Source organism: Caloenas nicobarica, chromosome 5 (assembly GCF_036013445.1).
Source record: "Caloenas nicobarica isolate bCalNic1 chromosome 5, bCalNic1.hap1, whole genome shotgun sequence".
Lineage (NCBI taxonomy): Eukaryota > Metazoa > Chordata > Aves > Columbiformes > Columbidae > Caloenas > Caloenas nicobarica.
In genome coordinates, this window is record NC_088249.1 from 6,819,371 (window position 1) to 6,834,715 (window position 15,345).

The window sequence follows — 15,345 nt, forward strand, 5'->3', positions numbered from 1 at the left end:
TGGCACTTCCCTCCACAGCTTCTCTCCCAGTTAAGTTCAACCCTGTGTCACGCTTGACCTTTGTTGCTAAAGTGAAATTGGACTGCAGAAAAAGTGACTAACACACTCACTGTGACAAAAATTCAGAGAAAAAAAAACATTAAAAAAGTTTAAAGTCGATGGACTAAAATGCCATAGGACAAACAGCCACTTCTGCTCTCTCGAATTCTGCCAGAAACCTGCAAATTGACAAGAATTTGTGCATGTGCTTAGCCTGTGTAAATTGTGCTAGCAGAAGAATCAGGAAGGCTTATGCAGCTTGTGACGATCTGATCTTTGCAGATATCGATCACAGATGCCCCTAAATTGAGGTGTTACCTCTCCAGGAGCTGCGGGGGACAACTGGACACCGATTTCCACGCGAAGATGGGGGCTTGAGGGAGGAGTGCTGGAGGGTGTGCTGTAAGGGGGACTTACATGGACCTGCTCTGGGAGCAGAGCTCTAGAAAGCAGCTCCTTTTCTCTCTCTTTTGGCTTCTGTGCTGCACATATTCAAATTTACCATCAGCAGAATTAGCTCTAAAACGAGAGAAAACAGAAATAGGCCAGGTAGGGGGAATAAAAGGGAAGGTTCTTATATTAGGGTGGCAAATCAAAGCCCTTATCCCCTATACCTTTAGTTGTTCTGTTGCATTTATTGCAGAAGTATTTCTAAATATTGGTGCAAATTTATAGATTTCAACATTTTCTAAGTACTTTACCAACAAACTCTGAAAAATCAAGTAGATAGCAAAAGGATTTGAAGCAGGAGAGAGGCTTCTTAATGATTCATGTTGGAAATATTAGGGGGATTTAATAGATTGAAGGTTGTTATGGAAATGGAATTTTGTCTGAAAAAAGCTTCAGTAGAGTTTCTGCTAAAGCAGAGTTTCACTGTGAGATCCAGTGAGAACAAGGATCCACAGGACCTCTCAAAAAAACATGAGGAAATCAATTCACTTCAATAAGGCTAAAATATCCTCTGGTTCAACATCATCAATCCTGTCCCCCTTACGACAATTTTGATTAGAACAACAAATTTTGCCTAAATCCAGCCCATTGCAAGCCTTCCCACTCGTGTTTGCAGAGCCTTGTTGCAGGAGGCTGCACGAGGAGGAAGGAGGATGGCGTGGGGCACCGCTCCACAGTAGGAAATATTCTTTCCTTTGTATCATGAGAGTCATTTTTGGCCAGAATTCACGTTCGTAATCTAGTGCATAATCACTAACCATGACAATTACTGTCTGATGAGTGTCACGGACAGCAAACAGTGATAATATCCCTTTGTGTTTGTGAAATAGTCTGTGGACTAATAAACTAATTACCCCTGTCTGAATTTCACATTTCCTTGCTCCAGAAATCAAGAGTGTGTTATGCCAAGTTTCAGTTGACTCTCTCAGCTACAGACTTCAGCCTACTGCCTCCAAGATGCCTGAAATGGAAGACTATATAATGCAGATGCTCTTCTTGGTTTGCGATAGTTAAGTGTATGGTGTATTTTCCACTTATGCACATTATCTATATAGCCAAAGTAATTTCTGGTAAAGCATGTGAGTAATCACATATTCTTAGGAATGACAAATAAGCATAAGCTGTAGTCCTACTCAGTACATTTCACAGAATATTAAAAGATACTCAAACCTGAGCTGGACTGTTTGACCAGTTTGCTTACACAAGTAAACCAGGTCCGCTTCACCAGAAGGCGAAGATACAAAATTGACCCGAGGCTGCTCAGTTCACAAAAGGTTTGCAGGTACCCTCTGCCTGCTGTTGCTGGAGGCTCTGCACACATCCTTGTACAAACACGACGTCTTCCTTGCTGTCAGGGCCATTTTACTTGAGCTTCCTCCTGCTCTGGCTGCCAGATTGGCATCCGTATCCTCAGAGCACCACTCGGCCGGCCAGATGCTGTATAAATAACGCCCCTTGGGTTGTTGCTTTCTCTGTTGGCAAAGTGCAGAGGCTTTGCACACAAGCAAAAACCTGTCCCAGGTGATAACAAAGTAAGAAATTCAAAAACGAGATTCAGAAGCTGGGTAGAATATCCTTTTCTCCCTCTCTTTTTGCAAGACCTTTCCAGATTCAGGGATAACGTGAGACAGGTTCCCAAACACCTTCCAGTGTGTATCGAAGTTGTGAACCACTGTCCAGCAATACAATATATATATATTTTTAAATGTATCGCAAGCTTGCCATCCTTCCAGAGTGGCCCCTAACTGTTCACACCTTCAGTGATTTGGGGGCGGGGATTGGAAATACTGAACAGACAAAATTAAAGGGGGAGTGGGGGTGGGAGGGGGGTGAGGAACCACACAGAAAAATAGCAAAAGAAAGTTTCAATATGACAATTTTTCATGTGATGGAGACTTCCAGAAAAGCCTGCACTCACTACTCACAGTGGGCTAGTACACTTTTTTCCCAAGGTATTTACTAACAAATTCAGGATATCCGCTTTGCCTGCAGCATTTAATCTTTAAAACCGTGCCAGCTCCAAACTCATAATGCAAGACCTCGTATCAGTTTCTAGTTTAATACCCCAGTTATTGCTTTACTGTACATTGAAGCAATACTTGAACACAGACTTGAGAACGGCCTCTACCTGTGCACAAACTACTTGTGTAGGCCACAGACTTGCGATCTGGGGTCCAAGCTTAATGCAAGATAAACTCAGCACCCTGCTATTAGATAAGAAACCAAAACACTCCTGAGAAGGAAAGACCAAGATGAAAAATTAGCAAAGCAATTACCATTACAGAAGTAGGAAACTAATTTAGGTTTTCACTTTCAACCCTTTAAAGGTTGTTTTCTAACTCGCAAGTACTGAAGACAAATTCTACCCTGAAGGCCAACTTACTGCATGTTCTCATTTTTTTTTTTTAAGTTCTTTGGAAAATGCTTGCCTTGCAATAAGTAAAAAGACATGAGGTTGTTAAGCGATCCGAATATTGACTTACAAGGACTTAAAGAGATTTGTGGTAATGAGTTCTTCTAACAAAGGCACACGAGATCCAACTGCTGAGAATCAAATTTGGAAAAAAATCAAAATGGAAAGAATTTTTAAGAATTAGGCTACTGGAATAATTCACATAGAAAACTGATACTTTAAAATCAGAAGTAGGTGCTTAATACATCTTGTCTCCAGCTTTATTGCAGTATCCACATCTACTGCACTTCTGCTAAAGCCGTTCGCCAGCATCGCCCCTTCCCAGGCTCCCTCCGTGTTCTCTCCACGGGGTGTTTCCCATCTACGGAACCGTCTTAAGCTTCCAAACCACAAGACAGAGCAGCACGAGGACTAAAACAGCCGAATGACGCTGTAAATGAAGTTCCTTCACCAGCTGCAAAGTGTAACGCTCAATGGTTTATCTAACGCCTCTTTGCTGTGCCCACAGCTCTTTACCTCCCTCACGGCCATGGCTGGCTGCACTATGAGGATGCTCATCATCAAGAGAGGACCTTTAAAAAAATAAACTTAATGCAAAGTGAGCCTTTACTATGGTAATAATGGCAGAAGCTTCAATTACCACCTCAATGTTTGGGGTTTTTTCTCAAACAAGTGTCCTTACATTTAACGCCGGCGAGTGGGTATTTGATGGCTGGCAGTTCACTGTTGAAAAGGTACATGAAGCTTAGATGGGAGGAGGTGGAAAGAAAAGCCAAGCACCTGGAAAACACTTCATTGCTTCTTTATTTAGATGCACCCACAGTACAGAGCCTCTTGAGCATGTGCAAAAGAGGAAGGTTACACATTTATAGCTGGGAGCACCATTGAGTTCGAGTTTCTTTGATACCATTTTTAAGAAAGTAAACTGTTTCCAAAGAATGACATTTGAATCCAAGAGCTTAAGACCTGCTTGTACTTTCTGCAGAGGTGGAAGGTATTTTTCTTTTATTATTACTTCGATGTAGATTAGAAGACATTTTCACAGTCTGGTTGGACCAGTCTATGTATTTTCATATGCACCTTTTAATATATATAAAAAATGTTTCATTTCTCCCCCCGCCCCTTACCCACAGATAGTTAAATGCATCTAAGTTTAAAAACAGTAATGGACCAGAGCATTCCTATGGGGAAAAATGAACTTTTGCTGCCCTCTCCTGCTTAAACAATGAAATGCTAAAATATTAAGATCTATGAATCTAATGCTAACTTTGAAACAAAAAGCATGACAGGTCATTCGCTCTACTACAATCAAAAATAGGACAACAACAAGAAATGTATCGGTACTATTTATATTTGAAAACTCCTCATGGTTACATGAGGTTATGAGTACAACATATTTACAGTAAGTGATCCAAATAACAAAAACTTGTATTCAGGGAGGTCATGGTAAGACGTGTGTGCTTCTGTGGATGGGAAGCAACACTTGGATAAAAGTTTTCAATCAAAATTAGTTCCGTTCTGTTTCAAGATACTGGTTCATAGACTTCAAAATGAAAGACTGGGCTACACAAAACCTGCTGCACGTATCAACTAGAAAAACTAACCCATGGCTCACCCCAGAGCTGCTAAGCGAACCCAGTGAGCCAAAATTAAAAAGCCACATGTAAATCCAAGCATTCTTCAATCTCGCGCATTGTCACCTTTGTCTTGTTTCAGGGCGTCTGCTTTGGGAGGATATTGTTACACAATTAAGAGAAAAGGCCAGCTTTGTTTTCCAAGACAGAATTAAAAGCAAATTATATTGGCTTTATTTGGGGTGGGGGGAAGAATCTAGTCTTTCCCCCCTCCTCACAAAACAATACAGAGGTTTTTAAAGCCCCTAATATATTTTCCTTTCCATAGACCGAGAGAGCCCGAGGCCGTACTTACACACCTATAATGTAAGTACAGCTGCTGCGTTTCTTACTCAAGTAATTCTTGGCTCTAACATCCTCACTTTTTCCATATGTAGGAGGAGATTTAAAAATAAATTAAATCCTTTTATTTATGCTAAGAAAACCAAGATTAAATTTACTGTAACCCCACTAGTGAATGCTCCAACAGCATTAGAATACTTTCATTTAAAGCATTCCAACCTTTGGAAGAGAGACAAGAAACACTCAAAAGCAATGAAAGGAAAACAATAAGGGAGACTTGCAAGATGAAGAAAGCGTTGTGTGCTCAATTTGAAGTATATACGAGAGGAACTTTACTTTTATACTTGTTTTATCCCCATGACCTGATGCAATGCCCTAGTATTGAAAATGCAGCTCTTCCCTTTCCCCAGAGACCATTGGATCCTTCCTCCTGACACCAATATGGCCCAGGACATGAGTGACCACCCACCAACCGCTGTCCGAGCAGTTACTTAAAAACATTTACACACGTAAAGGTAGTTTCTGGAACTCAAGAAGCAAACGAAAAGCATAATTAAATAGACGCACTGATCACACTTGGGCCCATTTGCTGCCTTCTTCTTTGCCTACGGCTCCGCCGATAGCGCCGGAGCTCTGCGGAGCGGCACAACATCGCCTTGGGATTGCGGCAAACAGCGGGTCCCGGGGGGACGGTCGTATCTTTGCGGCAAGTGCTTCTTCACGGCCATCGCACAGCACGACCTAGTGCCCGATAAGCCTTTTAGAGTCAAGTGACTAATATCACATCGTCTCGTTCAAAGAAACATTCCTTCTCGGAAGTGATAAATCATCTATAAACTTTAGATACTCCCCACTATCCCCACAGCAGAGGTAACATCAGAGGTTAACAAAATATTGCAACCCATCAGGTTCTTGTCAGTTTTGTATGATCAATACCAGAATGTCATGGCAAAACCAAAAATAGTTATGAACAAACAACACTCATCTAAACTCTAAGTACAGGACAAGGTGCTTTTTCTCATTTCACATTGTTGTGTTTTACTCCACCAGGTGGAAAACATGATTTTTTTTTTTCCTCCATTCTATCTCAGCTTTTCACAAATGAGCAAAGTCTTTAACTATGAGTTTAAGTCCACTCTCTTCTAAAGTATGATCATTTCACACAGAAATCACACTAGCAAGTATTTTTTGGTAACAGAAATAAAAGACTGTCAAAATCAATGGGCTAAGGGACATGATTTGTTATAAATTTATTTAATCTTCAGTATTTCAGCTTGCACCTTTGCTTCAGCACTTCAAAATAAAATGTTTCAACTCCGACAGTAACTGCCTAATTTACATTGTGTCCCAGTCAGTGTTCTTAAAAGAAGCTCATATTAATCCCATTAAACCACGTTGTGTTTGGTGTTGCATATGACTAGTTCCACTTTTTTTTTTCCAGAATTAACAGTGTCAAGTTTTTACAAAATCCTTGAGTTTACAGCATTTGTGTGCGCAGACCCAGGAGTACAAACTGTGACCTGATAATCCTGAAACAGTCAGTAGTCTAGGAGGGAATTATTTTTTTACCTCTTTTCCGTGCCTGAAAACATGAAAACTTCAGATCCTACTGTATATTTAAATGGTAGGAAGAAAAATATACAAGCTTGTATTTATACTGTATTTCTATCAATGGCAACAGGTCATAAATTCATGTTTGCAACTATCACAAAGACTCATGAACACCAATTCAGTTTTATACTGTAAATACTGCTGGATTGATGGTTTAGGATTATCAATTCACTGTTGTCATATGTCTATAACAGTTCAAAAGCATCCTGGAGAAAAATCCTGAAACACATACCTTTCGGTATATAATAATGCAACTGCATTAGCTAAATATATACTGTACATAAGTCTTATCAGCATTTTACCTACCAAAGATGTAAGATTCCACTTTCAAATACAAAGCAGATAGCCAATAATGTATACTTATAATACAGCCCTCTTATTTTTGTTTTTTTTTTTTCTTTTGTTTTAAACAATTTGGTCACAATGCACCTTTGATATAAAAGCATTTTAAACTTTATTATTAATACTCAGAACATTAGGATTTCCAGAATTTTTTTCAGTAGCATTTGTAGAACCGCTTTTGGTAACAAATACAGTAGTTAGGAATGAGCATCCAGATGAGAATGCAGAAGTTTATTATCCAGAATCCTTTCCAGCTAAGACCATAGGGCTGGTACTGTGATGAGTAATAGTACTAGAACCACGAAAACACTAGGGTATGTTTCTTAGAGGCTACATCCTCTTTTGCTGGAACACTTTATAAATACATATTAAAAAGTAAGGCAACAACTCCAAACAGTCCAAAGTGCTACCTCCGCCCAATTTCCAATTAGATCCATGCCCACTGGGGATCAATTTCATGCTTGCACTGTTTAGTGTTTGTCTTTATTCTTTCAAAATGGTCCAATAAAAACATACTGTAATAATTTAGCAATTAGCATGTCTAAAACAACTCCAGTATGTGTGTCCAATGCTGTATCACTAATACTGGTTAGGTGCCGAAGTCCAGGGTGTTACCATTGCCCCTTTTTAAAGGATTGTGGACAGTAATTTGGGTTTGCAATAAATAGGTGCATGAATCCAAAGCTCCCTTTGCTACTATGTTTATCACCTACTTGTTTTTTAACTCCTAATGTTCAAATTAAGGAAGCACCAGAGACAGCCTGGTACTAAAAAAATGCTCACACCAGTAAACAAAACTTTTATTCAGGACCTATGTTTTTCATGGCCCTGATCTGAAAGGACATTCAACTTATGAAGATGTGCAAAAGGAAAAAAAGTCAAATTACAGTAAAGTTATCCAGAGAAGGAGGATGTTACACAAACTCATAAGGAAATGACAGTCTTTTCTCTCTTTTACTATAAATACACTTAACAGTTTAGCAGAAAGACAAGCTAAATTTTAAGATTGTTCACATTTGAAAGTTGTGTTATACTCTCTGCTAACGATAAATAAGGAACAGGTCCTGACAATGGAATTTGACATCGCAATTTTCATCAACAGATCTTTGAAGACTGGTTTTAAAGAAGGGTTAAAACAATGATTATGTTTGCAAAGTTCTGAGAAGTCCATCTGCTGTCCAAACTTTGGATTAAAGTCCTTATTTTTTTCCTTTACTTAGAGACAGGTATATACAGTGCTGTTGTAATAATGAAACAAATGTGAAATCTACTGTAAAGTTGCACAATACAGAAAACTGTTGCTCCATCTTCTACTACATAAATGTGTGACTCCACAGGTTAATAATGCGGTTTTGTTTTTGTGTTAAGTTGGAATTATTCCATCACGTCTAAGACCTCTCTTTAACTCCAAATCCTCCAGTTTTTTCCACAGTTCTTCACGCTCTTTCTCTTTCTTCTTCTCACTGACAGGTGAAATAAAACAAAGAGTTAGCAGGAGAGGAGACTGTAGAATATTTATGCTAAAAAATATATAATTGACGTTAATTAGCAGCACTAATTTTGTTGAATGCAACCACAATTTTCCTAACATATATTTAATTAGTTTTTTCTTTTCTTTTTGCTCCCTACATAAATATCACTAAACAAAGCAGTACGAGAAGAACGTCAAATGTAAGCTGAACAAAGTGTTCATAGACAGTAATTTGTAATGCAGAAGAAAGGAGTGCATTGGACTTTTATTGTGGAACAAATATATCATGATTATAAAAATTAACATTTCAGGACTAACTCCCACTTAATTGTTTTCAAGTTTGTTTATTTAAGCAAGGTATTTTTTAATCTTATAAGTAACAGCTACTTTTTAGAACAAGCATTCCCTTATTCTTTTAGAATGACTGTTCTTAATTACATTGACTGGTTCCTTCCATACATCTTAGGCACCAGCCAAGGGAAACTTCAAGCTACAAGATGTGCCTTTTCTTCAGCGATTTACTCTTTTTCCTTACCAAATTCCTACAAGATCTATGTAGCATTTGCTTTAACAACAGACTTGAATGGCTGATTCAGTGAAATTAAACAGCTCACCTAACATTTACTTTACTTGCATTATCTGCTTTCTAAATTTCCTGTCTCTGCCACAGCTTTCTTTGAATGAATCTCCTTGATATTGCAAGGTACAAAATGATTTCAATTTCTACTAAATTACCTTGTAGGTTCAGGTGAAATGGAAATCTAACAATTGCGGAGATATAGATTCTCTGCCAATCATTAGAAACACTCCTACACCTCTTGATTCGGTCAAAGTACCAACATCCGGCTCATTTATTTGAAGTTTTAATTTCCCAAGAGTATCTTAAACATATAAATAAAATATAAACAACTTTCAGATAAATCCCTGAAGAACAGGGTGGTTTGGTTTTTTTTTAGAAAAAGAGCTCACTGTCACTAGAAAGTATTTAAAATTAAATTTAAGTGAAATAGCCTCGACATTTTCAGGCTATTTACCAGATATTTTATCATCCAATCATTATGAAATATATGCCTGCTTACCTAAAAGACTGTTAGAGGATGATCACCTCATCCAACTTACTTATTTGACCTATCATAGTCATTAATATCGAACATCTTTCTTCTGAAGCTTTAATGATATCAAAGCGACCCTTTTGAAATGCGGTCGTATTAAGATGCTAAAGATTTTCTCTAGACATTAAGGTAAATATCCCAGTTTATACATTCAGGCGTTTACATGTTTTGAAATGATAAGTAGTAAATAAAAATGGCAAAATGGTTAGGACCAGCCTTGATAGGAGGTACAACATCAGTAGGTGCAAGAAAAATTCTTTGTGCAGTTTAGTCAATAAACCTCACCCACGATCCACACCCAGGACATGCTACCACAGTGCCTGGTTCTGTTCAGAGCAGAGTTCCTCATCTTATGGGGCAAAGTGCAGTCGCAAAATTCGTTTAAGTCCCTGAGGTCCCTCAATAAATGGCTGGATTAAAAGATCAGTCCTAAAGTTCTCTGCCTTTCCAGGCAGCGTTGTCTCAGCTGCCTGAGCACACACTTACCGAGAAGTCATTGAGAGTCTTAGCTCAAATATAGATCTAAGTCTCTAAAAGCAAAATGCTGTATTAATCAGGCTGTTAATTGTAGATTTTTTTGTGTATTAAACTCACACAATTCAAAAAGTTTGGCCTCCAAGAGCCTTTAGAGACTAGACAAGCCTAACCAGGTCTGCTGACATACAGGGCTTTGCGTGGGGGACCCTGCGTCACAGAACGGGTGTGACTTAAATGAAATTCCAAACTGTTCAGAGTTTCTGAAGTTTCCTCATTTTTCTTCACCTGGCGCTTTGGATAAGCTGAAACTTTTGAGAAAAGATGCTGCACTAAAATTGGAAAATGAAGATCAAGGAAAAGAGGAGAAAAGACAAAAAGCACTTCGCTGGGGTGGAACTAGTGGTTGTATGAATGGTGTATCTAGTGGATCCTGCATGCTGAAAGACTCAGACACAACAAAAGCTCTGAATAAGAAACGAAAGGATTGAGAGATGCCTCTTTGCTTTAGGACCACATCCAGCCTAAGAACAGTAGTTTGGAAAATCAAATCTTAGGGCTTTCCCTCTTATATCTTCCCAAACCTCAGCGAGGCTTTTCACAAGTCTTTAACCCTTGTTTTTCTTTTATTATTGATGATCTTGATTTATTTAATCTTTTGGAATGTGGCATGAGAAGGAATTCCACAAGGAATGCGGATTCCCAAGCAAGGCAATGGATACTATACTTCGTAAGGAGCAAAGAACAACCTGTACATGGTATTATCTCACATCTTGCAAAGAGAAGGCTAAGGAGCGTGCAGGGAGAAAAAGGAGTCATCGTGTCTATTATGTGTGAGATTACGCAATTGCACCTGAGTTCAAGGGAACAACTAAACAGCAGGCCTTATGCACAGCTGACAAAAAAAGCTTTAAAAAGTTACCGCTGACGATCTGACTTGTAAGTGGCTGTCAGCTCATCAAACATGGTGCTGTTCATTTCCATAAATGCCTTCAACACGTTGTAGACTAAAGCCACAATAGCCCTGTGAAACATTAAAAAAGACAAAGAGAAAGGAGTCTATTAGTTACAGGTGAAATCAAACGTGAAATAAAAGTGTCTTCTCTTACCAGCATTTCTGCGACCAATCCTGCTTTTGCAAGTATGATAATGTAAATTCTTTGATTTCAGTGAAACTACTTTTGATTAACATATTTAAATGTAAGAATCAGCTTTCATGTCTCTACTGACTACTTAAATGGAGCAAAGCAAAACTCCAAGGTAAAAGGTAACAACAGAAAGCTATTACATATAACTACAGACTCTTCCCTCATGCTGTGGAGCAATTCTGAATGCAACTCCAGGGATTCAAACCATGAATGCTGGCAGAAGGAATAGAATTTAAACATGAAATGGGTGATTCATACTTCTTTAGGACTTTTCTATGAAGCTGAATATTCAGTGCATCTATGCAAAATACAAGGCTGTATTTCAAGAGCAATTTCCTTGTACTCATACGTTTCATATTCATTCACTTTGGTACAGCAAAAAACTCTTAGAAAACCCACAAATCCTTCAGACAAATGCTGCAGTATCTGTGTAAAACTGTGTATGTATATATATATTAAATATATATATTATATACATATATAAAAAATTATTAGTCTCTCTCTCTAACCTCTGCCTACTTTGCTTATTACTGTTCCTGACCTTACCCAAGAACCAATACACTACTGCTTATTTGAATTAGAGTTGCTTAATTGCATGAAATGTGACAGGCATGATCTGTTCATACAGGAAAAAATTATGTATAATAATTTCAAGAAGGCTTCAAAGGCATTCTGTCACACAAAGGTTAAAAAAGGTAGAATCGGTTTACTCTTTCATCCCATTTGACTGGATAACTCACATAAAATATACTAGAATTGCCAAAGTAAGATGGACCTGCCAACAGTCTGATTATCTGGAGGTAAAAATTCCTTTGTGGCAGAGTTGAAGATAAAGAAACAATAAAGCAACTGAAAAGGGTGAAGGGAAAGAACCAAATCTAAAAACTTTCAAAGAATTTTGAGTATATTTTTGAGTATATATGGTTGTCATATACAGACATGGGGCTGCTCAAGAAACAGCTCTTCAGCCAGGAGGCAGCAAAATCAATGTTACGGGTGCCAGGAACCTTTGGAGAAAACCTCTATAGCACACAAACCATGTGCCATTTCCCACACTTTACCCCCATCTATTATTCACCTCTCTCAATAAACTTTCATTTTTGTTGCCTGCATTTAAAAATGTTCTGATAAATAAAAAAATTCTTTAAATACCTTATTCATTTTACATGTACCTTAACCTGGCTTGTGTGTCAAAGGCACAACATTCCTGGGGGTGTGAAAACTCTGAGAATCGGGATACTGTAACACTCATTGCCAGAAGCATCCCAGTGCCTGCTATAAAAGGTTGGGCAGGTTGGAGCCTGGTAACACGTTACTCTGCCATGAAAAATGTCTTTTTGGGACAAGTGTTAGTTACAGAAGCTTTCCAGTGGCATTAGATTCATCACAAAAAACACAAGCCCAAGGTTTGGCTAGATACAGAACAAAATGACTAATGTTTTTAAAGATGGAGTGTTTTACAAATACTTAACAGGAAGGTCTTAAAGCAACTGGGACCTGAACGTAGCACAGATCATTAAAAATACTGGGTTTACCAACCGGTGAACACTTTGACTTAGAAAAACTTTTCAACTAAAGTTTAGAATACACGGCATCTAACTGTAACAGTATTTTCCGTTAAATCACTTTTGACTAGGTCATTCAGTTTAAGAATAAAAATTCCAAATTAACAGGATATCAATATGAAGCAACTACGCTATTACTGTGTATAATAGGGAACAGCTGTATTTAAGTAAATTTAGAAAAAACAATCCAACCTATGAATATACTGATGTCTAAATGCTTCACAGCTGTTTAGAAAAATCCTAGTACCAGAGGTATCAGTATCATCCATGATACAGCCACAGGGCTTTACTAACGCCACACGATACTATTCTAGACAATTTACAATCAGGCTTAAGACGTTAACCAGTTTATAAAAAACTGTGTAGGAGAAACGCTTGATGAGCAATGCTTTCCTCAATAACAATGTAACATCTAATTTATCTTTTCTCCAACTTGTGAGAAGGCCTATTTTTATCCCATAAGGTACTGATTTTTGTACACATACCAGATAATTAAAAACAAGTCAAGTATAGACTAATTTATATTGGCATTAACGGAGTTGCACCTGCTCTTGCCAGCTTTGAATTTGGATCTCTCCCGTTCAGATGTTCTTCAGCAGACGTACCCTAAGTTTATAAGCAATACGTCAAATGGTAAGATAAATAGTAATGGCAAAAACTTACGGATTCCAGTGTTCTTTAGAAATCCTATAAAGGCTGGAAAACATGATGGGAAGTATAACATTTGAATTCTCCTCTATCAAACTCATGATGTATTCGTTATTCCAATAATACAACGCCCTCTCAGCGACCTATGAGTCAAAAGAATAAAATATTAGCAGGAATTCAGATACGTATAATTTTCTCATTTTCTGAAGGAAAACCAAATCACAAAACTCTAATCAGCAGCACAACATGCATTGAGTGCACCCTTACTAAGTTTGCAGATGACACCAAATTGGGTGGGAGTGTTGATCTGCTCAAAGGTAGGAAGGCTCTACAGAGGGATCTGGACCAGCTGGGTTGTTGTGCTGAGGCCAGTTGTATGAGGTTCAACAAGGTCAAGTGCCGGGTCCTGCACTTGGGTCTCAACAACCCCAGGCAGCGCTACAGGCTTGGGGAGGAGTGGCTGGAAAGCGCCTGGCAGAGAGGGATCTGGGGGTGTTGGCTGACAGCAGCTGAATACGAGCCAGCAGTGTGCCCAGGTGGCCAAGAAGGCCAACAGCATCCTGGTGTGCATCAAGAACAGTGTGGCCAGCAGGACCAGGGAAGTGATCGTCCCCTGTACTCGGTGCTGGTGAGGCCACATCTTGAATCCTGTGTTCAGTTTCGGGCCCCTCATCATAAAGAAAGACACTGAGGTAGTAGAGAGAGTATAGAGGAGGTGATGAAGCTGGTGAGGGGTCTGGAGCACAAGTGTGATGGGCAGTGGCTGAGGGAACTGGGGCTGTTTAGTCTGGAGAAAAGGAGGCTGAGGGGAGACCTTATCGCTCTCTATGACTACCTGAAAGGAGGTTGTAGCATGGAGGGGGTTGGTCTCTTCTCCCAAGTAACAAATGATAGGACAAGAGGAAATGGCCTCAAGTTATGCCAGGGGAGGTTTAGATTGGATATTAGGAAAAAATTCTTCACAGAAAGGGTTGTCAGGCATTGGAACAGGCTGCCGAAGGCAGTGGTGGAGTCACCATCCCTGGAGGGGTTTAAAAGGTGTTTGAGGTTCTTAGGGACATGGTTTAGTGCTAGAGTTAGGTTAGGGTTGGACTCGATGATCCTGAGGGTCTCTTCTAAGCAAAATGATTCTATGATCCTATGATTAACCGAATGAGGTTTTTATCCTATAATTCAGATCCCACAGCATACACTCTTTCCCCTGAGCGTTATGCCTTTCCTCACTGAAGACCAGGTGCAGACATTGCATTAACGCTGCAGCTGCGGAGGGGATGGGGGACCAGCCAGACTCCCCATGGCCCCTGTCCCTCATTCCTGTGACCGCAGTCGGAAGGACAAGAGCAGCGCTGGGATACTGCAGGAAGGAGACAGGGAAAGACCCAGCAGCTGGGCTGTATAAGGGAGATCTCCAGCGTGGGGAAGGTACCAATGATAATAATCACCTTGGGGAAGAGCTGGTGAGGGTGTAAGAGGGCAAAACACTGATCTAAATTATGCTAAAAACAAATGTAGTCCAAGGAATAGCTGAAAACAGTCACATCAGCTTTTGTGCCTATCTCCTCTTCACATATGATTCAATTTGAATGCCGTTCATTCCCCTTCTTTCTGTTAACACCATGTGAAGAAAACAGGCTATGGGTTCTCCCACCTCTAACCAGACATCTCCTTACAGAAGGAAGTAAATGGGAAAACAAAAATGCTGCACAATATTGTGCTAAAAAAGGGAGCGAATAAACCCTACATGGTCTATCAGTCCATGGGCCATGTGGTGAGTACCCATCACCTGCAGTCAGAAGGGCTCAAAGTCTCCTTGGACACAATTTAACCCAGGGGGGTCAAACTCAATTTCACTGGGTCTCACATCAGCCTCATGGTTGCCTTCAAAGTGCTGAATGTAATTTTAGGACTGTGTAAATGTAGGAGTAGTTACATTTATACATTTATCCTGGTTTAAGGCCTTATGGGGCTCAGAAAGGCAAGTTCTGTGCTGTAACCCCAGATACATCTAATAATTCATGGAGCTCAGAACTGAACTTCCACTGCAACGTATCCTCTTTCATAAAAATCCAGAAGACAGGTATTTAAAAATCACATAACATAATATTTACATTTGGGGGTGTGTTATGTTTGAAATTGAGACTATACATTCCTATATA

The 15,345-nt window shown here is 39.3% G+C and overlaps 1 protein-coding gene across 3 annotated transcripts in view; it reads right to left on the reverse strand.

The window, feature by feature from the left end:
- Nucleotides 1-3,688: 3,688 nt before the first annotated feature.
- The window catches only part of PPP2R5E (protein phosphatase 2 regulatory subunit B'epsilon), a 79,659-nt gene continuing 68,002 nt past the window's right edge, over nt 3,689-15,345 (reverse strand). For 2 of the 3 annotated variants that reach the window (XM_065635169.1, XM_065635168.1), the window contains exons 12-14: nt 13,205-13,332; nt 10,751-10,852; nt 3,689-8,234 (exon numbers count right to left, since the gene is read on the reverse strand). In XM_065635169.1, the coding sequence (XP_065491241.1) occupies nt 8,135-8,234; nt 10,751-10,852; nt 13,205-13,332 (330 nt within the window). In that variant the 3' untranslated portion in view covers nt 3,689-8,134. The remainder of the gene's footprint in view (nt 8,235-10,750; nt 10,853-13,204; nt 13,333-15,345) is intronic. The other variant, XM_065635170.1, reaches the window with a different exon arrangement.